General features: G+C 40.6%; 2 protein-coding genes across 4 annotated transcripts; one reads left to right on the forward strand and one right to left on the reverse strand.

Annotated features, from left to right (window-relative positions):
* The first annotated feature begins 1206 nt into the window (after positions 1–1206).
* LOC143114521 (SRSF protein kinase 3) lies at positions 1207–5849 on the forward strand. Its single transcript, XM_076276179.1, has 12 exons — positions 1207–1331; positions 2686–2789; positions 3152–3260; positions 3451–3538; positions 3667–3754; positions 4091–4197; positions 4285–4450; positions 4563–4624; positions 4706–4813; positions 4937–5006; positions 5086–5178; positions 5424–5849. Exons 1-12 carry the CDS (start codon positions 1294–1296, stop codon positions 5606–5608), a joined length of 1218 nt encoding a protein of 405 aa, XP_076132294.1. The 5' UTR covers positions 1207–1293; the 3' UTR covers positions 5609–5849.
* Positions 5850–14029: 8180 nt separating this feature from the next.
* Positions 14030–27209, reverse strand: LOC143114757 (LHFPL tetraspan subfamily member 4 protein-like). 3 transcript variants are annotated; one of them, XM_076276502.1, is made up of 4 exons: positions 26801–27209; positions 15759–15995; positions 14850–14877; positions 14030–14215 (listed from the first exon to the last, which is right to left on the reverse strand). In XM_076276502.1, exons 1-4 carry the CDS (start codon positions 27204–27206, stop codon positions 14140–14142), a joined length of 747 nt encoding a protein of 248 aa, XP_076132617.1. In that variant the 5' UTR covers positions 27207–27209; the 3' UTR covers positions 14030–14139. The 3 variants fall into 3 exon arrangements, with proteins under 3 accessions (XP_076132617.1, XP_076132616.1, XP_076132615.1); XM_076276501.1 differs by having other exon boundaries at positions 14030–14190; positions 14861–14877; positions 26801–27206; XM_076276500.1 differs by lacking the exon at positions 14030–14215 and having other exon boundaries at positions 14728–14877; positions 26801–27206.

Consider the following 27209-nt stretch of genomic DNA (forward strand, 5'->3'; position numbering starts at 1 on the left):
TCATTGTTAAAGATATTAAGCTTTATGTTTTACAGAGGTAACTGTTGATTATTTAGCTTTACTGTGTCACCAGTTTCACAAAGTATAATCAATATGCCCTATTGTATGCATGTACACTGCATGTGTTTCTGCCCACTAACTTGCTTGCTGTCCTTGGTGTATTAATTACCGTCCTTATTATGTCTTGGATGTGCAAATATAGTTTTGAAATGTAACACTCACGTTGCTCAGTTTCAAAATACAAATGCACAATGTTCAGGAATCCCCACTGCAGGATTGTGTGTGTGTGTGTGTGTGAATGTGTATGTCTGGAGCAGCCTCATGGCCCTGCTCTCCTGGGAACCTTCATTTCTCAGCAGCTTATCACCGTCTCATCCATGTCAGGCCCTGAGTGGCAACAGCCTCACGTTTACCACAGAGTGCCGCTTGCCAGACTGCACCCAGTCACCTAGTGGCTGGAGATATTAATAAACCTCTCTCCAGTGCCTACAGGAGAAATCAATAGGCACAGCGCAGCAACTCGATAACTTCCCACTTCTTACGGACAGTGTGTCATAAACACTTGATGACATCTGACTGTATTGGAAATGATTTGCGAAACATTGTTTTGTCTCAAATGTGCATTCCTTTTAGCGTGCACTTGCACTGGCTAATGCATCAAATTATGGACTTAATTTAATATTTTAAATATTTACAAAAACACGCATTACTATTACTGGATATACTATTGCAGTTCTATCCAGCTGCTATAATGTATTTCTGAGTCACAAAGCACACATTTGTGAGTCTTATGTCCTGTCAAAATGCATGTGATGTCATCAGCCCTGCCCTTGTGTCCATGACTTATTATGGTATTAGCTGTGTGGCGGGCAGCCGATGAAAAGAGCGAGCCTCCCTCGGCCGGTGAAAAGAGCGAGCTTCGGGCGGCGGTGTGCCGTGCTGCAGTGTGTCCTCGTCGCTGTGCTGAGAGCGGCCGGCCGGCCGGCCTCAGCCATCTGTCACACACTTCTCCCCTTAAAATACCCACAGCTGTGAGGGGCCGGCAGTGAAAGCAGCACTTCACACACATGACTTCACACGCCACCTCACACACACACACACACACACACACTGAGGCCAACCAACACAGGATCTATGACATGAAGAGAGAGAGAGAGAAAGAGAGAGAGAGAGAGAGATAGAGAGATGGTGGTGGTGGTGGGTGGGGATTTCCCTGCTCAGCTGTAAAGCCTGTCTTTTTTCCAGGGCCACAGTCAGAGCCCAGCTTTACGAGCGAGCGTTACTGTCGCAAGAATGTCCACAGGCACAGAGCTCCATCTACCTCACTTGCCGTAAGTCTCTGTTTGAGAATATGAGAATATGCATAACGGTCAAAATGTGACATTCTTTTAGATGTTAAGCATACAATGTGACTCATGCATTTGCACACTACCTTGTTCTACAGTGAAGCAGGCAGTCCTGAAATGCATGTAATATGCATAGCCCTGGATGTGCTTTATACTGTATGTTGTTTTTGGTTTTTGACTGCTTCTGCGGTCCCAGAGCTGTCATGTAAGCATTATTTATTTAGAAGGAGGTTTGAATAAAAGAAGTGATTGTGTAGCTGTTCCTACAGGTACACACCATTCACATCTAGCTTCTTGTGCCATATAGATGACAAAATAAAGACCTTAATGTGAAGATTACTTGCAAAAGACACTACGCGTAAATCTGTGGGTTGCTGCACCGTTCTGCACATGATAAAAAAAATCCACATTTAGTCAGTACACTGTCGAGTATGTCTCAGTTACATAGTACTCTCACTTACAGTATCAGGTATAATCAGTAGTCTCAGTTACACTATTAGCTATCATGTACAGTTGACTTTGAAGATGTTGCGATTCATTAGATAAAACAAAAGATAAAAAAGATAAAAATTATCATGAATAATCAGGGTTTTTTTTTTTTAACAGATTGAATCTCCTTTGCATAGCCTAAAATTAGATGACAGAACTGAATAGAATGGAAATGCATCAATCCAGTTTACACTAAACTGCCATGGATTAAGTCCACAGTCAGTAATCTGAATTAGAGTAATCTAACTGACATGGACAGCAGTGGCGCAGGTGGGTAGCACTCATACTTGTGACTGTCTACATTCTAATTTTACTGCGGTGCAGAGGGAACAGGTTGGCAGGTCAGGGCCTCTGCTGTGACGCTGGCTGGTGAGGTATGCTGGCCTGCAGTTCCTACTGCCTCCGCTCCGCTCGCTGGGAAACAGGGGAATGTCTAAAAGTAGTCCTGCACAGACTGCTCTTAATAACTCCACACTAGTGAGGTAGCCCCACACACCCACACATCGTTCTCTTACTGGACAATACACTGGGACTGTGGCAGATGTGTGAACACCCAAAATACCTGCACAGTAATGCACAAGTTGTCAACATGAGGCTGATTTGTGTGTTTATGTTGGCTGTCTGTTGCCAACTATTTTTCAAGAATGTCATCTATTACATAACAAACATAATCTTCACCATAAGCAGATGCATAGGAGTATCCCCTCTAAGTCCTCTGTATGTGTGTGTGTGTGTGTGTGTGTGTGTGTGTGTGTGTGTGGGTGCGTGTGTGTGTGTGTGTGTATGTGTGTGTGTGTGTGTGTGTGTGTGTGTGTGTGTGTGTGTGTGTGTGTGTGTGTGTGTAATCCAGAGCCCAGGCTGAAAAGATCCCAGCGCTGGCTCAGTTGAATCATCTGGGGCCTCTGGAGCCAAGAGGGCCCGTGGATCGTGAGGATCCCGGCGAGTACTGCTACGGTCAGCCCTTACCTGTATTGCCTGTCATCAACACACCACAACACACACCATCTGTCAACATGACCAAAGCTGCAAATAACTACCCTCCTACTATGTACTCTATGTAGTCTTTTATTTCCAGTCTACCTGGAAAAGAATGAATAGCCTACTGTACATAGCATATGAAAATAACTCTGATGGATATTTTATTCTATGGATTACAATGAATGCCTGAAGAAATCTTAAACATATTCTCTAACATAAGCATTAGCATTATATAGCAAAAGTGTGGCCATTAAAGGATTAGGGTATTTACATCCCACTGATGATATATGTTTTGATTGACACATAATATACATTATGCATTGTGTACGTCCATACAGGTGGCTATCACCAAGTTCAAATAGGAGACATTTTCAACAAAAGATATCAAGTGGTGTCCAAACTGGGCTGGGGCTTCTTCTCTACTGTATGGCTCTGCCATGATCTCAGGTAGCAGATCCTCGTAGATCCTTTCCTTTGTGCTTGTCCTGATATCAGGTAGCAGATCCTCGTAGATCCTTTCCTTTGTGCTTGTCCTGATCTCAGGTAGCAGATCCCCATAGATCCTTTGTGCTTGTCCAGCGCAGGAGTGCAGACCTGGTGTGTGTGTGTGTTGACTCTGTGTGTTTGTGATGCTCAGGTCAGGGAGGCGTGTTGCAGTGAAAGTGCTGAAGAGTGGCACAGGCTTCACCCAAGCGGGTCAGGATGAGCTAACCCTGCTACGCTGTGTGAGTCTCTCTCTCTCTCTCTCTCTCTCTCTCTCTCTAATCTCTCTCTCTGTCTATACTTCCAGACATAGACCTTTTTCTTGTTCTCTGTCCCTGTTTAATTGTCCTCCTTTCTTTTCCTTTGACAGGCCAGCGGTCCAACTGCTCGCCACCAAATGAGCAAGCACATTGTTCAGTTACTAGATGAGTTCAAGGTGGCAGGGAAGAACGGAATCCGTATCCTCACCAACCCTTAATCTTAATCTCACTGGGCACTAGACCCTTAATTTTAATCTCACTGGGCACTAGACCCTTCACCTTAATCTCACTGGGCACTAGACCCTTCACCTTAATCTCACTGGGCACTAGACCCTTCACCTTAATCTCACTGGGCACTAGACCCTTAACCTTAATCTCACTGGGCACTAGACCCTTCACCTTAATCTCACTGGGCACTAGACCCTTAACCTTAATCTCACTGGGCACTATGTGGTGACTTGTGGCTCTGTGATGACTCACTTTGTAGGACATGAACCCAATTTCATATTAGCTATACCTTAACATCCCCTTAAGACATTTGCCTTGTACTGGAACTACTGGGGCCAGACCTTCGTTGCTGGCAAGTGTGTATGGGCAACCCTGGTCTCTCCTTAAGCTGTGTCAAACGGGTCATCACACAGGTAGGAGTGGGAGCCATACTACCTCTTCACTTTGGTCGAGCTCACAATGAGTCACAGAGTGTGGAGTAAGCAACTGTGGTTCTATAGGTTCTGGAGGGTCTGGACTACATGCACACACACTGTAAAATCATCCACACGGACATCAAGCCTGAGAACATCCTGCTGTGCTTGGAGTCGCAGTCCCATGTGTGCCCAGCAGAGGGCGCCTCACACAAGTTTCTGGGCTATGTGGCTCCCGTGGCGAATACTACAGGTATTGATTGAGTCATGATCAACATGATGAAAAAAATATAATGGCCCTAGATTGCTATTATATTGTTAGCGGTATATAGGCCTAAAATGATGTAATGATTTGTTGTCCACAGAGAAATTCAACCTCGATAAAATCACAGTAAAGATAGCAGACTTGGGCAGCTCATGTTGGGTGGTAAGCAACCCTCACCACAGCCACACAGTGTTGGTTTGCTTTCATATTCTCTGACTTTAAAAGACGATCTTCCTTTTTCAGTACAAGCACTTTTGCGAGGAGATCCAAACCCGACAGTACCGCTCCCTGGAGGTTCTGCTGGGCTGTGATTATGGGACACCTGCGGACATCTGGAGTGTGGCCTGTATGGTAGGCCTGTGTGTCACTGCTAGAATGTTCCGAGCATTATTGTACATGACACTGATATGTGGTATGTGGAGTGTGTTTGAGAGTACAGTACACTTTGACATAAAAAATTATATTTTATTTTAGGCTTTTGAGCTTGTAACTGGTGACTCGCTGTTTGAGCCCAAAGCAGGGAAGAGCTTTTCACTTGAAGAAGGTAAGACATGTGAAGTGAATTCTCTTTCAATTCTTACAGATTGCACTTGAGTGTATGTAATGTATTGTATTTGTTTTAGATCATATTGCTCACATCATTGAACTTCTGGGCAAGATCCCTCCTGCAATTGCACTATCTGGGAAATATTCCTTTGAGTACTTCAATAACAGAGGTGAGCTTTCTTACTTCATTTACACTGATGACACTTTTATGACAATTATGCACACACATCTGAAAATGTAAGGTCTTATACACAGGTTAATGCTTATTCTACGGTTATTATCACTAATGTTTGTTATTAAGTCTAATTATTATACATTCTTCTGTTCAGTCGGGTTAAAAGTAACATGTTTTTAAAATCCCTTTTATTTTCTACACCACCTATTTTCTTTTGTGTGTGTGTGCGTGGACGTGTAGGTGACCTGCGTCGGATCGCTGTTCTGCGGCCGTGGAGCTTGTACGAGGTGCTGGTGGAGAAATACCACTTCCCCCTGAGGGAGGCGTCTCTCTTTGCTGACTTCCTGCTGCGTATGTTAGACTTCCTGCCAGAGCGACGGACCACTGCCGCTCAATGTCTCAGACATCCTTGGCTCAGCTGCTGACATTAGGGCCTGGCACAGGCCCCGCTGTCTCACAGCGCCCAGCACCCAGACGGAACTTTCTACAGCTTTTTTTTTACACCCGAACATATGGAGACCTGCACACAGTATGAGACATTTCACTGGGCACCAATGAGTGAACTACAAGAACGACCTTCACAAGTTATTGCTGTGCTTTTACATGTTTTAAACTTGAATTTTTAATTGCACATGTTCATGAAAGATTATTGTGTGTGTGTGTGCGTGTGTGCGTGCGTGCGTGCGTGCGTGCGTGCGTGCGTGCGTGCGTGCGTGCGTGTGTGTGTGTGTTTGTGTGTGTGTGCGGTGTGTGTGTGTGTATGTGTGCATGTTTGTCTCTCTGTCTGTCTGTCTGTGCGGGCGCGCCTGTGTGTATGCATGTGTGACAAAAATAACTGAGAATTCCTCAGGGTGGATGCAAATAGAGTGAGTGAGTGAATCACCGTAGTGTAGCCCAGAGCTCTTTCTTCTTACCTCCCTCCAGCTCTTTGCTGTATTTAAACCCTTTTCTGTTTAATGGTGCTCCCTTCAACGAAGGTCCTGAGATAAATTATTGTGTACTGTAACTCTTACATTCAGTCCTATCTACTGCACATATAGTTTATGTGAATATGTTTCAATAAAATCAAAATTCTCAATAAGGCTTGGTGTACAAAATAGAGTTATTTATCCACATTATGAACCTGTTTTCTTAATGATAATTAGCATGTGGTATCAAAAGAATCAATACAAAATATTACAAATGGTCTAGATAAAACCGGCGTAACTTCCACACTAATTTGAAATCCCAAACTCAATAGTATCTCTTTGAAATCGGTGGAGCAAATTATGCCATCAAAATAGCCATCTTCACAAACTTTGAGAATTCTAGATTTCATACAAGATCAATTGAATGGCCCAGATTCAAACTCCTTCTCATTACTTTACTGTACTAGTCTATGAGGCAGAAACAAAAACTGTTCAGCTAACTGACCAGTAATCAGTAATGAGGAAACTTTTAAGGAACAGCTTTGAAGACATCTCAGTTCTGTTCTATTTCAGACTGTACAAGCAGTTTGCTTCGCACCAAAATATACAATTAGTTGCCCACAGACATTCAGCATACAGATGAAAGTAAAAATAGAAAAAATAGAAAAAATACTGATCATAGTATTAAAAGTAATACTAGTAGTGACTAAATGTTGATCACTACAGTCAAGTGTTCTAATCCATCAGCCGATCCAGCTGTAGGCCCGGCATTCCATCTCAGGATTGTCACGGTAAACCACCCGATAGCCACATTCTGTTGGGATTCGTTCACATTTCTTAGGCCAGGAGGTGGGTTTCTTTGGTCTAGAGGAGAGAAGGATGGACAGCTCTTCAATGCACAGAACTCTTAAGCGTTGACTTCTATAGCTTTATTGGCACCATTAAGAATAGTTGCTGGATGGATCAGTGCAGGTGAATGTTGTGACTACTGTGACCAATCATGTGTGAGGAGTTTGCAGATGTTGCAGGCATGTACAAGGAGTACACAACTGTTCCACAGTTATGTGAGTATTGACAGTTGCATTCTCTTACTCACGGATAGCAAAAGAAACCAAAATGATGGCAGTAGCACTTGTCACAGGTTTTGTAGAAGGTCTCCCCTGGTTTAAAGTGCTGATCTTGGTATGTGCAAATACCTGTCAGGCAAAAAGAGAAACATCAAATGTTCAACTACAGAATGACAGTAGGACCAGAGAACAGATAAAATCGGAGGACTAGGATGAGACAGTTGTTGAGATAAACTATCATATAGCTAAATAGAATATATTCAAGTTAAAAATGTAGCAAAATGTTTGCAAAGAACAGAGCTGAATATTTAAACCTTCATCTCCACCCCCACTTCCTCGGGGGTGGATTGTACCCAGTAGAAGTCTATGTTCATCTGTATAACATCTCGTTTGCAACATCACAATACTGATTTAGTTAGGGCTAATTTGTATATTAATGAATGGAGCCAGCATACCAAGGAGAGTAACCATAAACTCTACTAGCTTGATTGGTGCATGGAATTAAACTCAACCAGACTATAAATCAATGTTTATAAGAACAAAAATAACCTAAATACCTCAATCCCATTGCTAAATCTACCTCACTGATATGATTTGTAACCTGCACTGATACCACCACACTGGTGGCCTTTGCTGACATGTTGAGATGATGTAGAGCAGTGAGGTTAAAGTTCTGTTAAAGACACCGATCTGTGCGCAAGACACCCAAAACCTGCTGACTGAGGGGGTATGTTCCTAGAAACGTGCAAAGGATGGAAAGGGCATCTACAGGCTCGTAACCGGAGGGATGGATTTGCCTAGTGATGTGCAATTGCTTCCCTGCCCATAACTTAGCCATTCACATTAGCAGTCACATGTCTAGAACAGGTTTGAGAATAATATAGATGCAGGAGCAATGGAAGCTAGAGTCTTACCTGATTTGTGATAGACGGATGCTTGGGTCAGGCCATAGCCCCCCAGCAGTAGGATAAAGACACATGTCTTCCAAAGCAGATGGGTTGACTGTTGTTTGGAAGCTAGCTCCATACTGATGTAAAACAAACAGCTCTCAGTTGGTTCTGACCACCTCAACAAAGCAATTGAATGGAGCTCTTCAGTTTACCCACAGACTTCACTGGGTTACAGAACGCCTCTCGTCTTGTTTCTAAACAGCAGCTCGCCACTGAGTCTCCTCAACCACAAGTATTTATACTCTGGTCAACATGCATGTAAGAGGTGGAGGGAGCCGGTCTGGGAGACAGGGGAGGAAGAGGAGGCGGGAGAGGCCTTCCTCGTGCCGTTCTCTTCGTCTCCGTCAGCCGGGTTTTGTTTAGGAGCAGAGTCAGGGTCTGGGCAGAAGGACAGAGCGTCCCTATAAATATTAGGATTTTCCTTTGCAGTGTGTGTGTCTGGCATCCTATGTCTGTGTCTGCGGGCAGTATGCTGTGGTGTTGGAAAAGCATGAGGAGGTCAGTCTGGAACACTGCCCTTTCCGACTTTCCGAGGAGTGTTTGATTGTCAGTCTAGTTCACTGGGAGAAGGCCCTGGAATGGCACGGAATGGCACACATATACACACACACACACACACACACACACATACACACACACACACACACACACACACACACACACACACACACACACACACACACACACACATACACACACACACACTAACCCATCACACCAATGCTAGGTATGTCATCATCAGTAGCCTAAGTAATGAATGGATATGTAGAATCTATTCTAAATTAGATATGTGTAATTACTAAGAGGAATGCTGTTGACAAAAAAAGTTGTGACTTCATAAGGGCACCTTTTAATTAATCAATACTTAAGCCCCTGCTCTGTTAAATAATTAACATGCCAATGTCAATGCCTCATCATGGAAAATAGAGGAAATAGTCATGGTCATAAAGAAAACTTTGTTCTGGCATCCGCCTGACAGATGCCCACTCCTGTTCTTCTCATGGTGCTGTACCCAACAATAAAACTCAGGTGTTGAATACTTGAAATGGACAGTGGAAACTCTTGCACTGCTCATAGGTCCAACAGGATGGAACATATTTTAAAAACACAGGAGACATTTCTGGAATTTTATACACTGACATGAAGTCTTTCTAAAATATGATGATAGATTTGTTTGTTTGAACATGGTCTATGTTTTTTGTTCTGAGATATACAGTACATCCTTGATAACCACACAAAAACATTAAATAATGTGTGGGCAAATAAATAAATAATATAGATTTTTCCCCTGGGGGTTATAACATTCATTATTCATATTTGACCTCTCCTCCAAGCTCCCTCTCCCATGAGAGGGTGGGGGAGGGATGTTCCAGAGTTTTTTTCTAATTATTTAAATTTTAAATACTATCGGATTACATGTGAATTCAAATGTAAAATATCCTTCATCTGATTGTCTAAAATGACAAAAGGGTCAGTGGCGAAAGGCCTAAATAGTCTCTTCATTTCTCATATGGGACACACCTGTATGGTGCTACTACACAACTACTGTACATCCTCCATTAGATTTGTGCCTGGAGTTCAATTGCACAAATTGATACATTATAGGCATGTAGACACTGTTATCTTAGCAGATGAGTAATGACCCAGTTCTGGGGGGGGGGGGGGGGGTTGTCTGAGGTGGGTTTTCTAGGTGGGTGTCTCCTAACAGTTTATGAAGACTTAGAAAGTATTCCTAACTATTGTTGTTTACTTTTCTATGTGTCTTTCCAATGCAACCTAATAATTCTGTGAGAGAAACATTTCCTACATGAACCTTGAGTGGCTGAATCCATATTTCTGGAACTGATTATTGACATTTATCTAGGTTTAAGCATGCATGGCATATAACTCAGATTGGAGCGCAGGTGATCATTATTAGAGAGAACATTCACAAGAAATGTGACCTGAAATATATTTTAAAAAAATGAAATAAAAAAGCTTCCAAATAAGGATGCCTGTAGGCTAGATGCTACTCATAGATGTGCATTCACAACGCACTGTGGAAATAGGGCCTGAGTCACAGAGAAAGAGCCATACAGAATGTTCCCCAGAATCCTCACATGACATAGACGGCAAATTGCCTAAAAAAACTGAATGCACTGAAAAAGTCAGATATTTGCATTGTGAAAACTGAACCATATATCAGAATACACCTAAACAAGCACAAGTAATTCAGTATGCTTTATTTCATCAGTGCATGTTTGTGCCATTTTTGACCGTTTAATGAATGTGCTGTTGGACATCATCAATGTATCATAAAACATTATTATAACAATAATTTTCATTACTGAATGCTCAATTCATAAGATTTTTTTTAAATAATCCTATATAGAAAATATGTCCTTGTCATTAATTCTGATTTTACATATCTGACTATAACAATTTTCATGTCAAAATTGTAGACATCAATAACGTTGATCCATTAGAAATACCAAGAACTATAGGCAAAAAGGGCAGAATCCACAGAAAAGTACATAAAAAAGAGTCACCCAGGTGGAATATGCTGCACTAACCCATTGTGTATTGTATACAGTTGCATCCTATCAGGTAAGATTTACAGGCATCTTCGCTGACGACACAGGTCTGACTACACAGCTTTTCCATAAATGTCCAAAATATGACATCAGATTTGGGTATGCTCAATTTATTTCTTCCAGAATTGAATCCTTTCCATGTTCAGATCTAAATGTTAAAATTGAACCAATGTCTCTGATGGAAATAGGCCATAGATGGTGGCAAAAGGGCTCAGGAAGCAACAAGCGGGAAAGCCTTCTGTCTTTCACTGCATTTCCCAGAATCCTCTTTGTCATGCTTTTGTGCCCACTACCACCACCACAGAAAAGAAGTCTTCATCCATTCAGATGCCACACACAGCTGGGAATAGTGGCACTCGTTAAAGCTGTGTTGCAAACAGCAACATGGCCTTCAGGTGACTCCCTCTCACCCCTGCTATAGTCCCTGAGGCACCACTTACAGCGAGGTTTCCGGGGAATGGGTTCATATATCCACTGCACCTGGCCCTTTGTTGTTTTCAAAACATTTCATTTTCAATTTACAGTACATATTTTACAAACAGTTATCACCCACATAAGAATTATAAATGTACTAGAGAAAAGTGCCAGGTTTAGATATGATTTTACTTCAACCAATTCAAGAAACAGAAAAAATATCAATGCATTCTTCCAAAGGCATTACGGGAAAGGAAATTACATGTTCGAGTGCTTAAGTAGATGAACAGTACAACTATTGACTGAGTTCATAGAGTTGTGTTAAATGTATTAAGTAAGCTAAAACAATTGGTCCCTGTCTTACATGACAAGCCTAATGTTTATGTTTTGTTGTGCTGTGTTGTGCTGCTTAACCTGCTTAGCTCTCTTAGAAATAATAATAATAATAATAATAATAATAATAATAATAATAATAATAACACATCTGCAGAGGTGGGTAAAAACAATCATATACTGTAATACACATAACTGAATAGCATAAACTGGAAAATGTGGGGGGAAAAAGGTTAAAAGGTTGAGAGTGATAACCTCTTAGATCAAACTGGGATACATTTCGCAGTTTTGTGCAGCACTTCATCCTGTAATATACTCATATGCTAAATCTATTTTGATACAAAATCTACACCATAGCCATAAAGAACTGCTCAAATTTCATAAACAAAACAAGCTTTATTTCCCTTCAGTGTTCCTTTTCAAAAAACGGCCATACTGATATATAACATATTTGGCTAAATTGGAGGGTGTCATCATCTTGGTACCTCATCCGTTGAGTAACACCGGGCACTTTGAGTGTGTGTATACAGTAATTAATTTTGTAAAACCATCCTGTTTGGTAAGAGAGTGATATTCATCACAACATCCAAACTATTTTGAACCAAACCAATACTTCTAAAAAATCCTCTAATTCTACTTGTTTGTAAACTTTAATTCATCACAATACAATCATACACCAACAAAATGAATGCTAATGGTAACACACATATATAAGGTATGGCGAATGGTGTATGGTGACCATTTTCTTTAAACATACAGTACACTACATATTATGAATATAAAATCAAATAATAAGGGAAATACTTAAATAGAATGTTTAAAAGATTCCTTCCAAAGCCAATGGGGAATCAGAGGGCTGATTTTGAACACACTCTGATGCTAACCGTACATAATAACTCCTAACAAGACAGAAGACCTAAATAAACCTCACACTTTTGTGATATTGTTTCCGCAATCCAGATGAGACATCACCAGCCTGAGATGGAGGACGAGGCCCACAGTGCATCAACCAAGCACAGTGTGAGTGGGTCTCTGGGACAGAAGGTCACAGCTACCTCAAAGGTCATTCAGCGAGGGCCCAGTTGCCCTGGACTCTCAGATGAATGCTACAAAGGTCAGTCCCCAAAGCCTGAGTTAAAATGCAGCATACAGGGCGTGCCTCGTTTCAGACCACATCACCATATCAGCAACACAGCAGATCACCTCATCTGGCTAATATAAAATTGGACAGAGCCATACACAATTAGGTTTGTGTTTGAATCTAAATTAGACAGAGCCATAACATTACACAATTAGGTTTGTGTTTGAATCTCTGTATGCTTGCTCTAACTACTGTTAGTTAGATGCTAGGTTTTGGATGACCTCTACTCACGTTGGATGACCTCTACTGCGACTTCTCATTAGTCACGTTACAGATGCTATCTAATCGGAGAGAGTCCGACTGCTCTTGGGTGTAACAGAACACTGAACTGTTCTACTTGATGAGCTCTGTGTAATGATGATGACAAAACTGTGACTTCCACCAGATATTCTGGACAGATATACTTACTATTTGTAATGTGGAGCCACACCGAATATGTGATATTCGGATGTATATTACAATATACAGTATGTCTGAATATCAACAGAGATATACTAGACACATATTAGAATATACAGCTTCAGACAACAATGTAGCAATTAGGTTTACATGTAGAAATCAATAAGAGTGTTGAGCATCCAAATCAAATCTGACACCTTGTAAAAGCGGAGTTAGAAGAAAAGGTGCAGATGAAAAAAGAAAACAGCAAAGGTGATAGGCATGATCAGGTTTCAGGCGGAAAGTCAGCATTTTCCCAATTGATCCTCATAGCACAGTTTCCACAGACTGTGTACCCTCATTACAAAGTGCCAAAATCACATTTGGCCCTGTGTGACTGACTTCACTGAATTAAATGCAGTCACTGCTTCACCTGATGTAACTCAGACACTTTCCTTAGCTCAAGACAATAGCTCCTTCAAGGTACAGTAAAGTGAGTTGAACTCTCTGGTAAGACCAAATAATTACTAGTCATTTGACTACTGCTTTGAAATATACTTGTGACTTTCATTTGGAGAACATCTGGCAAAAAGTGACATTGAAACTAAACTTAGCCTGACACCAAATGGCCTGAAGTTAGGTTATATTATGAATAATACAGCACATGCAATGTCAACTACCCCAACACACAGCTGAAAGCCAATGAGCAGTTTAACAACACTCAATGAAAAGGACAGTTCTTGTCAAAAGTTCCTCAAAATCTCATCCAATGGTGGAATCTGACATTTCAAAAGAGATACAAAAAGTAGTCTACATGTAGAAAATGTTTCTGTCCTATATGCACAACATAAACATGTGTTGAGAACTTGAGAGAAGTTAGAATGCATCAGTGCTTGTCACAGTTTGGAAGCATGGAAACATTAACTAGGGATGAGGAGACTTTCCCAGAGGTCTTGAGTTTACAAAGCTTCAGTGAGTTGTCATACTCCATAAATATATACAGTACATACAGTTATCCAATCAGTTTCAAAATTGATGACATTTACAATGCGCAAGACTGACATCCTTTAAAAAATATAGCAAATTCAATGTACAAACAGATTGTGGTACATATAGCCTCCTCATTAAACCACAGGCTGGATTTTAGGTGGAACCGTAGGAGGACATGGAAGTGTTGCCTCGGGGGAACCCTTCAGTATCTCGGCCCAGTAAACCGAGGATTTCTTCTGTCCTGTACCTCAATCTGCAGACACAAAGAGGACATCAGACTGACAAGACTAGCAACCAAATTCAACAGCATGACATAAATATCTATTTGTCTACATGGGCACTATGGTGCAGATACAGGCAATTTTCAGATTCAATTCTACGAGATGAGTTTGTACCCATAGGCTAATTTGAGGAAAGTGCTATGTACTGTATTAAGGAAGACAGTATCATATAAGGATATAAGGATATAAGGATGAAGGATAGCCATGTTCTATATAGCACAAAGAAATAAACATGAAAAAGTGTCACCTTAAGGAACATAGAGAAATATTACCTGCACAGTTTCAGTTAAACATGAAGTATTAATTTTGCCTCAATTATTTGATAACATTTTATCTGATGACTCATGCAAATTTAATTGGTACATCAAATTGTATATTACAATAAGAAGTACGAATGCAAGAGCTCCATTCTTTATCCACTTAACTAGGTACAGACAAAATAGTTGTTCAGACTCTGATAGCTTAAAGATGGTGGATTCTGGTAAAACAGAAGAACAGAAGAAACTAGTTTGAATTTGATTCTTTCTGACCTAACTTGTCTGTGCCTTGTAAAGTGGACACACTTTAGTGTTAAACTAGGGTGTGTCAAACAGCACAAATATCAACATTAATGAGCTGTGCATGCGGTGACAACAAACTTACCCTAGACACAGCCATGTCTGTAAAAAGAGAATGCAACATTTATGTAACAATTGTGTATGTGTCAGCAGTGAATACACACATCTGCTTTGCTTGCTGAGGGGTGTTTGCACATTAGTGTATTAAAATGATAATTATTCAAAATATAAATGCAAATGATCATGTTTTAAAAGTCACATTGCTTATTCAACTAGGGCAAGGCTCTGAATTGTCTGTAACAAAATGCTGGTCATAGATTCAGCAAGAAACTCAAATAAGGGGGCTGACTAGAGTGAGGGAAAAAAAAACTTATCCCCATGGTGGGTAACCATGGAAACCGTCTCATTATAGTCGAGTCGTGATGTTAATTTATTAATATATTTTTGCTCCATTCTACAGCCACCACAACCTGTACTCTGGGTTTAGTGATGCTCAAAACACGTTACATTCACATTTTCCCCAACATTTGGAGAAAAGACCAGAGGAAGAAAAGATTCTGTCAGTGTGAGCTCAGAGTAAAACAACATGAAGCCTATACAAACATGCCGTATTCTGCAGTATATACTGTACTTATTGTTGTTAGAAATCGTGTTTTATATTTCTCTTATGGTGTATCACCATCTTCTATACTCTAAATGACTAACATAATATGCTGTGTAACATGTGTAAGTCTACTCTTATACTAGAATAAGGTCATCTACGTATATCCCTTTGAATTGCATTATGAAGTGTCTGTAAACACTATTTATAGCCACATCTTGCAACCTGTCTAGCATTTGACTATATTTAGCAAATGAGATACAGGACATGAAGTATGCTAAATACATAAGCTTTTCATAAAACCTGACTCTTGCCATTTAGCTGGTGCAATTGTAGCTGTAAGAATTCACCCTGCACACAGATGTCATTTTCAACGCCACACCTTTGTTTTCAGTTCTGACTTCCTCGAAGAAGAAGTCACTCTGTCGGTTTCCCAACACAAAGGCCAGGAAAGAGAGGATGAGAGCATCCAGAATGCCAATGATAGCCAGGATGTAGGCCCAGCGCACGGAACACCTTCCCAGGGTGTACTTCCCTGTCTCCTCCCCGCACAAGTCTCTCACCACCTCAGCGTCCCAGCCATCAGGGAATATGATGCAGCCAAACACCAAGCACACGGCTAGGAGAGAAGAAGAGGAGATGACAGACAATCAGTGGCCTGGAGCTGGAAGCAAAAGTGACCATAATCATTCCTCATCTTTATGAATCATAAACCCACAATGAAATACAGAGGTCCTCAGACTGTGTATAATGGCTAATACTAATCATCATAAACTTGATTGATTGTCCACTAAAGAATTTTACAAGATGACAGAACCATACCATCACACATAATTACTATTTGACAATGTCACAGTGACCCTTGTGAGCTTGTCTTGTTATCTTATTTACAAGTGTTAGCCGGATTATTACAATGAAATCTCCCTCAGACGTCTCCGTTGTTTATAGCTCAGAATATCCCATTATTATTTGGGGGCCTAGTGCCAGGGAAGCTCAGAGTCCCTGCTGCTTTTGCTCTGCTGTGAGATCCATGAGATGTTGACTTTTTTATGCAAAATACTGTTTCTCTGTCTAGATTTGTTAAGTATACCCCTATTTTCCAAGTACAAAGAGGAAATGTGTTGTGCTTTGTGGTTATCATGCTATGTTGGCTATATTAATATCCACAAATACACATATTAAATGAATACCCCTTAACAGACATATAAAGACAACATCTGCATGGTCAAAGGATGGCTGATTGTGGCAGCACAGTGACAGTATGGTGGTTGAAAACATCAATTTATTTTAAATGAAGAATCAGTTGAATTCCTGATATGATAGGCCCCTATCACATGGCTCACTATATTGCAGGATCTACCCTAAGAAGGATTCTCTTCAAACATTCATAAGAACGTTTACATAATGTATTCATAGATTCATCCCCATGTGTTTATAGGTGTCAATGCTTTTGTATGAAGAAAAATGTGAATGCTCTGCCTCACCTGCTGACACCACACCCCTTGCAACACACACACGCACGCACACACACACGCACACACGCACACACGCACACACGCACACACACACACACACACTGCTGAGTTTACTAAGTCGTCTCTGCTGATCCTGGGCTAATTAAGTGGTGCAAGAGGACCCCTGATGACAGTGGGGTTATTGCTGAGAGAGACAAGTTCTCTATATCGTGCACTCATCTGTCAGCATGTTTGTAGCAATGGAAGATCAAGGTTGTGCCTGTTTTTGTTCTCTCCTTACTTACTTAGTTATGTTTAAAATTAGCTGGAAGCTACCTACAGTATATCATCCAAAGTACATTCAACATTTTGGATCCACTCCTGCCACCTTGGGAGTCAAGGACATGCCTTCTCTCCTTCAGACAGCCAGAGGGGGTGGTCATTTGGCTGCATGGCCTTGGCATCACTTTTAGTGAAAATTGGGCATCATAGCCCCCAGTTTGTGAAACAGGACATGCAAAGGGCACCCAAACTGTACAAGTCCTCTTTCGTTGTCATGGATGGTTCATTATCCATTGTCCATTCATTGTCCATATTATTCAACTCTGGATTTGTAGATAAAGAAGACAGGATATTTACTAAAATGTATTTTTCCATGACTGATGAGCCCATGGCTACTTGGGAAAATGTCATACCTCAACCAAATCACTAGCAACAAGGTTCTCAGGAACAAAACACAGCTTATCACTTAAACCAGCATTTCAACTGATAGAAAGGAGCAAGTTCTCACATGTAACACAATGTATAATATAAATAACAACAAACACATGGAAGTTGAGCACCAGACCGTTTACACGCTAGCCAGTAGGACACTGCTAGGTGTGAATCTGTGATTTGAGACATGACCATAGAGGCTTCTTTACATATTTTACTTATCCTCCAACAAGTCTAATTAATTATACATATGACCGACTCCCTTGATGCTAACGTGTTTGCTACTCATAAGCAGCATAAGGGAAGGCTGTACTCCCTCACAGGGGGAACACCAGTCCTATCCTGACAACAGCATTTGTTTAATTGTTAGATTTGAATTAGCACTTCTTTTGCCATATATGGGAGACCCCTTTCATTCGGGCCTACTGGGTTTCCCTTGGTGAATGCAGGGCACAGTGCAGTGTGGAGTGAAGCGATGCTCCCCATACAGAGCTGCTACCCAGCTGTAAATCTGCACATATGCACCCTCACTATAGCTGGCCCGCAGGTTGAAAATCGATGCTCCAAAAATATCCTCTTCAGCAAAGCGAGAGGCAAGCGCTTTGAAGTTGTTGTCTTTTTTCCTCCTTCATTTTTCTTTCCCTCTATACCCCTCCCATCAGATATCTGTGAACTTGCAAGGGAACTTCAAAGGCAACTGGGAGAGGAACAAGGTTAGAGAAAGAGAAAGAGAAGGTCTATGTGGAAACGAGAGAAAAACAACAGAGCTGAAGAGGCTAGCACAAGTGCTGGCCCACTTTCTGCTATTTTCTTTTTTAACATCTGTCAAATTTTGACTTCTTCAACAATCCATTTCATTTTTAACATCTTGGCAGTGCAAACTATAGAAAATGGCATGCATATACTGTATGTCTATCCATATCCATACAATATAGCAAATCTATCAGTGCATCTATGCAGAGAATCAAGTTCTATGAATATATATAGTTATACTTTTTATGATACTTGTACTCTAGTGCACATTGTTTGTATTTCCACAAAAAAAAATAACTTGCTTCAATAGGAGCTTTGACAACATTCTAAATCACATTTTTACTCTAATCACTAAATGTATCATAACTTCTGAAAAGGATATTTGTTCAAATAAAGTTTTGTTAAATCACCCACAACATTCACTGTATTTCATACACTCTACATTTTTCTCTCTTCTGTAGACAAATATGCCAGAAATGGTTTTTTATGTGAATTAAATGAGATTCTGATGATTTTTGGATATAAATTAGGAGATGATTTTTAGAGACTGCACTCTACTGTATCAAAATTACACCGTTTTATAGAACTAGTTCTAAGTAAAATAATATAATATATTCAAGAAATGTATATTTTGTGTATAAGCACAGGAAATAGAATGTTCGGTACAGGCACCAAAGGGTTAAGGAATCGATCCTTCACCCAGATTGAAATATCCATGCAGAAAACCGGGCAGAAATAGTAGTCATGAGGTGGGAAAGACAGGTAAAGTTGAGTATCATACCCATAACAGTGATAGGCAAATTTGTTGGATTTCACCTAAGGAAGTGGTGTAAATGGAAAACAGAAGTGGTCCAAGTACTGATCCCTGAGGTACACCTGGTACATGGTGAGCTGGTGAGACTTTGATACATGCCTTTGCCTAGACACATTGAATGAATGCCCTTTGTGGTAGGATGCTTTGAGGAAGGTAAGAGCTTTCCAAGATATGCTTAGCTCAGAAAATAAAGTAAAGCGTTCACTGTGCAGATAAAACGGATGATTTACCAGAGGCTTTAACTACTTTCAATGCTTCAGTCACAGATACACGTAAAACAATGATTTCGGTACAATGACCAGTTTCTTGAAACCAGACTGTTCAGGGCCTAGTAGGTTGTTCTGAGATGGGAAATCAGAAACTTGATTGAATGTCTTTTTTCAAGAAGGGAAGAAGGGAGACAGGTAAAGTTCTAAATTGAGTGTACTTTTCTTGAGTAAAGGTGTAACCCTTGCTTGTTTGAAAAAAGGGAACTTAATGAATGAGTTAATGAGTTAATAGCGTGTGTGTCCACTGGCAAAACAGTGTGGACTGCAGTAGAGTGGATGAAATGAGATCATGAGGGCATGTTGTTGGATGACTTCGCTGAAGACATATAGAAACATCTTCCTCATTAAGAGGAGAGAACGAATCCAATGATGTTACCGTATGTACACAAGGTAATGCCTTTTTAAAGGCTTAGAGAACTAGGCACATAGCAACTTTTCAGTGAATTCATCTGCAGACAGTGAAGTAGTTGATGGGGCAGTTGATGATTGAGAAGAGACGTGTGGCTTTTCTCTGGTAGAAAGCCTTTTTAGGAAGTGGAAATATGGATGAAAAGGTCATTGGCATCTCAGTTATGCCATTTTCTCTCAGCAGAAGTTCTTTATAGATACTGTTAGTGAGCCATTGATGACTTCTCTGTATATTGCCCTGTCCTTCCCTTCCCCTCTACAGCCAATGTGTATTGGCTTTGTGTGATCATGTAGCTAATAAAATTGTATATGGAACAAAAATTTAAATTAAACACGTTTTTTTTTTTTTATTTTGTGTTGTTCTTTCATGATGTGCTGTTTCTTCTACACTGCAAAAACTGCTTATCTAATAAAAATCTAACCAACCAAGTCTTTTTTAATCTTATATCAAGATCAAAAATTTAGTTGGTATTATTTTCAGTATAAAGAGACTTACCTAGCGCTTTCTTGTAAAATCATTTGACTTAATTTAAGAAGAGTTTGATTTTTTTTAAAGAAGTCAGTGTTTCCCACAGATTTGAATTCTATTTGTGGTGGTAGGTGGTAGGTTCAAGGTTAACTTGAATGCAACAGTTTTTAACAAATTAGTGCAGCACGGTTATGATTCCAACCAGATTCATGCACAATTTAGTACAACCAGGAAAATCATTGTGTGGTGGTCAATGTTGATATTGTGGTGGGCTGCCACAAATAAGTCAATGTATGGGAAACACTGGAAGTCTTATCCTGAAAACAAGCAAATTTGTCTGCCAGCACGTTAAGCAAATTTGTCTGCCAGTGTGTTGAGTAAATTTGTCTTGATAAGTAAAATAAGTAAAATTAGTAAAAGTGTTCTTAAAGCAACACCAAAGAGTTTTTTGTACCTTAAAATAATGTTTCCTGTGTTAGTCTGCCAGATTGGGAAGCGGATCTGTAGTTCGATGGAATGAGACATAAGAAACTACAAATTTGACTTCACCGACAAGATGGGCTTTCAGGAGAGTTTCAATTGCATGGGAGGGAGTGGCGAGATAGCTCTCTGTTCATTTTAGTGATTTCCCAACGTATTTGCGTTAATACCCCTTCCAATACCTGAAACAGCCTAATTAACGATAATACAGAATTACATAGTCCACATTGTCTATGGGAATCCCCTTATTAAGTGGATTTGTAAGGAATGATCTAATACTCTACTTGCCTGGTCCTGGTGCTCTCCTGTCATAGTGCCAGGGGCCTCACTGAGGACAGGAGTGTCAACATATTCTTCCTTTCACCCCATTGACACATCAGTGGAAACGGATATGGTTCTGTACACCTGCTTTCTGCTCCACTGACACTATATTTGTCATGTTTCGGGGGATGGAATAAAAGCGGAAACACATATTATTTCATCCCCAGAACATATGTTTCTAATAGCAATTTCTCAGTCCAGATCAACCTTTATTGCTATGTATAGTCACAGTCTGATCTGTGACAGTTCACAGCTCAAATACAGCACTGCATTTCAGCAGCATCTTATACGTCAAACAATTCAATCTGCACTGAACATATGGATATCAAAATCTAATTCTTTCCATGTTCTCACTTCCAAAATCACAGGGGAGACAATGCAAAGGTGGGTCACTCGGATGCATTATTCAGCTGCTGTGTTATTTTTAGCTGGGCCCCAGTGACTTGGAATTATTTATTACATTTGATAATTAAAACATGTCAGTCTCTAGGAGAAGACACAGGCTGAAATCTTGGGAAAGAGAAAGGGAACCACTCGGGATTCCCTTGGAGATTAGCTCTCCCCCTTCCTTTCTATTTATAGATGGAGCATACTGCAGCACCCCGTTTCAGAAGATTACTGACACACGTACACGTGCACACGCGCACACATACACATGCATGAACGCCCACACACACATAAGCACACACATGTGCATGAACAAACATACTCATTCATTGTGATAGCAATGAAGATAAGCTTATATCAACCACTATGCAGACAAAAAAGGCATTTGTGACCTTTTTATGACATGTATTGATAGTATGCAACTGGAATTAACATGAAGTAATGACTAGTGGACAATCCAACCAATATATCTTACTAATTTAATTAAAAAATAATAGATTTATTCAGGCCAGGCAATAACCCTGCTCCCATCCCCCGACAGTGATTATACAAAAATTGCCACCCTAGAAATGAATGGTCAAATAAAACAAGCATGCTATAAACATGCACATTCTCTCCACCGCAGCATAAGCCCATTTGCCATTGAGCACTGCATCATAGACAGGGAGGGAACAGTACACAATCAAATTGATCTACAGTACAGACAACAAATGACCCACAAGACATTCCATTCCATGGGTCCATATGTGGCCTGACCAGAGGTGATGATTATTTGTGTATTTATAAGTATTTTCCATTTTGTGACTCTAAAGGGGGTATTGATCCACTTCATGGACAATGTGCTCTTTTTTATTATTTATAACAGGGCATCAATGAACATTTTCCTTCTTGTGTAACTAAATCCGGGAAATAAAAAAGCAAGCTTGCTATTCTTACAAAACCTAGTTGATATTCAAAATAAATGTACATTTTTTTTATTACAAAATAAAAACAAAAATAAAGAAGTCAGAGTGAAATAAAATTAGGGATGTTCGGTTTATTGACACATTCAGGAAGTGAATCCTGTAATCACAAGGAATTTCCTTAGATCAACAAAACAAAAACTCAGAGTCAAGGCAAACAAGCAAACGTGTATGAGTTCTGCCCTGACTTTCTTTCAAGCAAAAGTGTATGAGTTCTGCCCTGACTTCCTTTCAAGCAAAAGTGTATGGGTTCTGCCCTGACTTCCTTTCAAGCAAACGTGTATGGGTTCTGCCCTGACTTCCTTTCAAGCAAGTGTGTCCATTGAAAAACTGTTCAATATTTTATCAGAACAAGGTCAGACACAAGCAGAAGATGATAAAATGGCTATGTTATGGGAGAAAGTGTAGTGAGCGGGTTGACCAGTGAGCCATGAAAAGTGGACTACATTTCCCACTCTCCGTAATGTTAAAACATATCCTTTTACACTTATCCGAGAGCATTTTTGGTGATTGTAATTTTCTTTCGAGGGAATGTATGAGATGGAATCAGGCACAGATGATTTAGATGTGATCCACAGAGCATACAATGAAATGATGAACTGTTTAATGGACCCACTTCCTTGAAACTCTGCTGTAAAATATTATGCTGAATCCTCCATTTGGGTGAAGTGAGTGCTGTGGTATGGAAGAGTGCACAGTGCATACTCTCTCTCTCACACACACACACACACACACACACACACACACACACACACAGACGAAGAAGAGTGCACAGTGCATACTGGAGAGTGCATAAAAGCTCTTACTCTTAGCCTAGAAACAAAGAAAATGCACACAGTTTTTCAGCACCACATGTTATAGTACACCATTTGTGTACACAGCTTTTCAGCACCACATGTTATAGTACATCATTTGTGAGTATACTGCTTTTCAGCACCACATGTTATAGTACACCATTTGTGAGTATACTGCTTTTCAGCACCACATGTTATAGTACATCATTTGTGAGTATACTGTACAATGTTTTCTTCAGCATTCTCACACATTATCCCTATTCTCATCTCCGTTCTGAACTAGATGTGTGTGTGGTCACACCTGTAGTGATCTGTGTGTGTGGTCACACCTGTAGTGATCTGCGTGTGTGGTCACACCTGTAGTGATCTGCGTGCATCTTAACTCCCAGTGCCCTCATGCAAATTTGACAACTGATATGAAGCATGATGCTATTGGCCTTGATAGCAGTCAAGCAACAAAAATCAATACTTGGCACTCAGCCACACACTATAGACAGTCAAATGGAGGTGAATTAAGCCTCAGATGTGATGATGTCTGGCACTCAAGAGCCATTCTCTGGATACTGTTCAGTAATCCAAATAGAGTGAATCAAATACAATTTTAGAGCCGCTTCAGGACTAGTGTCTACTCTAGAGCTCACCAAAATGTCTTGAACAAAACTATCTGATGAGGACATGTCCAAGTACTAAGACACCGTTCTAACTTGGACAAGGATAATCTTAAATTAGTTTTTCCTAACAGTGTTTGTGCTGTGAAAGTTCAGCATGTTTAGACAGTATTTGCTATAAAAACCTTTCCAACCGCCAAGCTGTTTGCCTTCCTTACTCTAGATTCATTTCACACATATGTTGCAGTACAGTGATCCCTAGCAGAAATCCAGGTTGGGATCCAAAGCTCACTGAAGCTGACAGTTTTCTGGCCTTACCTCTCTCAGGTCAATCTAAGGGCTCCAAAAGCAGCAGGGATTCCCCTGAGAGAACGCACGCTAGGGTGAGCTCTGGGAGTGCTGGTCTTTCCGAGAATTTGTAATGTAGAGCAAAAGCGTACTTTTCCCTGACTGTCAAAGCATGTAGTTCTTGCTGTGTGTGTGTGTGTGTGTGTGTGTGTGTGTGTGTGTGTGTGTGTGTGTGTGTGCGTATGCATATGCGTATGTGTATGCGTGTGCGTGTGCGTTTGTGTGTGTGCGTGTGCGTTTGTGTGTGTGTGTGTGTGTGTGTGTGTGTGTGCGTTTGTGTGTGTGTGTGTGTGTGTGTGTGTGTGTGTGTGTGTGTGTGTGTGTGTGTGTGTGTGTGTGTTGGGGGGGCTGCAAGACCATTGGACTATGCCAGCACAGAACGCTTTGGATATGGAGAGGAGCATCTGGCCCTCTTTGTCCTTCGCCCCAGTCCCGCTGGTGCCTGGCAAACCGCTCTGCGTTAGCACTGGTCACGACAGCTGATTAAACCATCATCTCCAGTTGGACAGAGCACCAAAGTCAGTTTCACTAAAGGTGTAGTCAGCGATGGCACAAGAAGTCACGTTTGTTTGTTTATGTTTATATTTAAATTTATTAACAGACGCTTTTGTCCAAAACAATGTACATTATATTTTAACCAAGGACCATATGAAACACACCAGAGAGGTAACTCACCCTTCCCTTCAGCATTCCTAGTAAAATTTCACACAGGGTTTCGTTTTTGTTTGGGGGACAGGCTGCCCCTTCTTTGTTTGTTTCCAGTTTTTTGGAGCCTGGGCTGCCTACTGAGCTAGCCATGAGGAGATGACAAATGTGACAAAAATGCTTGAAATCGTGTTGTACAATCGCTGACTGCACCTTTAAGGTGCACTGCCTTTAAAGGTGCGGCCCTCCCTCCTGTTGGGTTAAGGAAAGGGTTGTGCACACAGCACACTGATCAGAGATGCTATTGCAGTTTGAGTTGAAGTTGAAAAAATGGATGATAATGGCACTATCCCTAGCTCTGGTAATGCATGTATGGAATGTAGTTGTAGTTCTAAGCGTGTGTATGCATGCATGAGTAAAATAGCTTTGGGTTTCAAATCTAGTTCAGCCAATATCATTATTTTATCACTATCACTGATATCACTGCACTAAAAAAGAAGAATTAACTCATATTGTGGCTATCCCCCTTCGGCATAGACAGCTGTAGTGGCCTTGAAACTTAGTGCTATTAACTGCACTCACTACATCTGTCTTCTGACAAAGCTACCCTTAGGAAAGCATAAAGGAAAACCTATACTGTGCAGTTTGTGGACCATAACAAATACCACAAACTGCTTCAGATTTCATTCACCACTGACAAGTTTTCTTTTCTATTCATACTATTATAAATAACAGAAATAGACTAACGGCAAGAGTGAACTGGACTGAAAGCCACATTTGGATATTTTTTGGGATGTGCTCATCTCTGTTTATTTTGATTCGGTGGTCTTTGGCCTTGGTCTTAGCTTTCAACGTGTGATTCCTGCTGGTCAAATAGCAAGAGGTGTGCAACCTCAACAGTGTGATCTTTTTATATGTTAACAGGATGTTCTTCACCATTGTGTCAAATCCATGATGACACTCAACATATTGTTTAACGGGCTTGTCTGTGTGGCTAAATAATTTATTTCTGTTGGATGCTTCTTTTTCATGTTACCGTTGGTCTGAAGAATTGAAAACATGTAGTTGAAACCTATAATATAATATATATTAATAATATTAATATGTTTATTTTATATAGCGCCTTTCTCAAACCCAAGGTTGCTTTACATGTATTTTACATGTTACAATACGTAGCGCTACAACGGACTCATAGGGTCTCTAGAATGTAGTATACTATTTGTCAGTGTCATAAAGTACATTATAACACAAGGATAATTAACACATATTGTATGTAATATCATACTGTATATTAAAGCTTAGCATGACACCTACTTGGATTACATTCAGTGGCCATACACTGTATTTGAAAACCAGACAGCAGTTAATTTTGTACAGATGATGTGAGTAAGATGGTGATTATAAAGTCTTCTGATTTGATTTGTTGATCATTATTGTCAACATCATCATTATTATCACCTTCACCATCATCATAGGTAGGGATAAAGCCAAATTCTCACAGAGCGTGCTAACTGCACCAACACTAACTTACTGCAACATCTCTGTTTGCATGCCTGTCAGTACACAAGCTTACATCATTCCTAAAAAAATACTTCTAAATGTGAAGCATGGAATGTTAATCCAATCTGATCATATTCTGTTGAAGCTGACAATACCGCTAGATAATTCAAAGATTTTATTGCATGCCCTAGACTCACTGATGACTCCACACTGACAGCAGCTATGCACAACCATTTTCACCAAATGCTGACCACATTTCCCTGGGTACCAAGTCGTTGTTTAGCACTGACATGAAACACATGGCATGTGCTGGCTGCTGCTTCAACAACCATAAATTAATACACCTGCATTCGAACTCAAAACCATGAAACAATCAACATGACCGATAGACCATCACCAAAAAAGATCAATATAACACAGCATGCTTGCTTTATTGTCTGTTTCGATTAATTTGAACAACAGAGACAAGAAATGCCACGATGTTTTTCATTTACTCACCACAGAGAAGCTGCATCCAAGCACACGTCTTGTAGACAGTGGCGATATTGCAGAAGAAGAAGAGCGCCATGCAGGCGATGCAGCTGAGGATGAGAACCATGGACAGCAGCACGAAGAAGGACGCCGCTTTGAAGGCGCTGGAGGGGATGGCGCTGAAGTCCGAGATACTACCCTGACAGGTCATCTCCTTGCTCGGGGGGCCAGCCCCAATACAGTAATGAAATAAGCCGAAGTGGCCTGCTTGTGGCGTGCTCAAGCTGTCGCCAATCCAGTAGGGTTGAGCGAAGACCACCACGTTGATGATAGCGAGGCATATTGTAAATATCGCCCATAAAACCCCGATTGTTCTGGAATTCCTCATATAATTCTCATGGTATATCTTAGATGCTTCTTGCGAAGGCAGCATTTT

This window comes from Alosa pseudoharengus, unplaced genomic scaffold (assembly GCF_046254945.1).
Source record: "Alosa pseudoharengus isolate Yale_2024_CS ecotype anadromous, Long Island Sound unplaced genomic scaffold, YU_APseudo_1.1 YU_APseudo_1.1_scf_9, whole genome shotgun sequence".
In the NCBI taxonomy this organism is placed as follows: Eukaryota; Metazoa; Chordata; class Actinopteri; order Clupeiformes; family Clupeidae; genus Alosa; species Alosa pseudoharengus.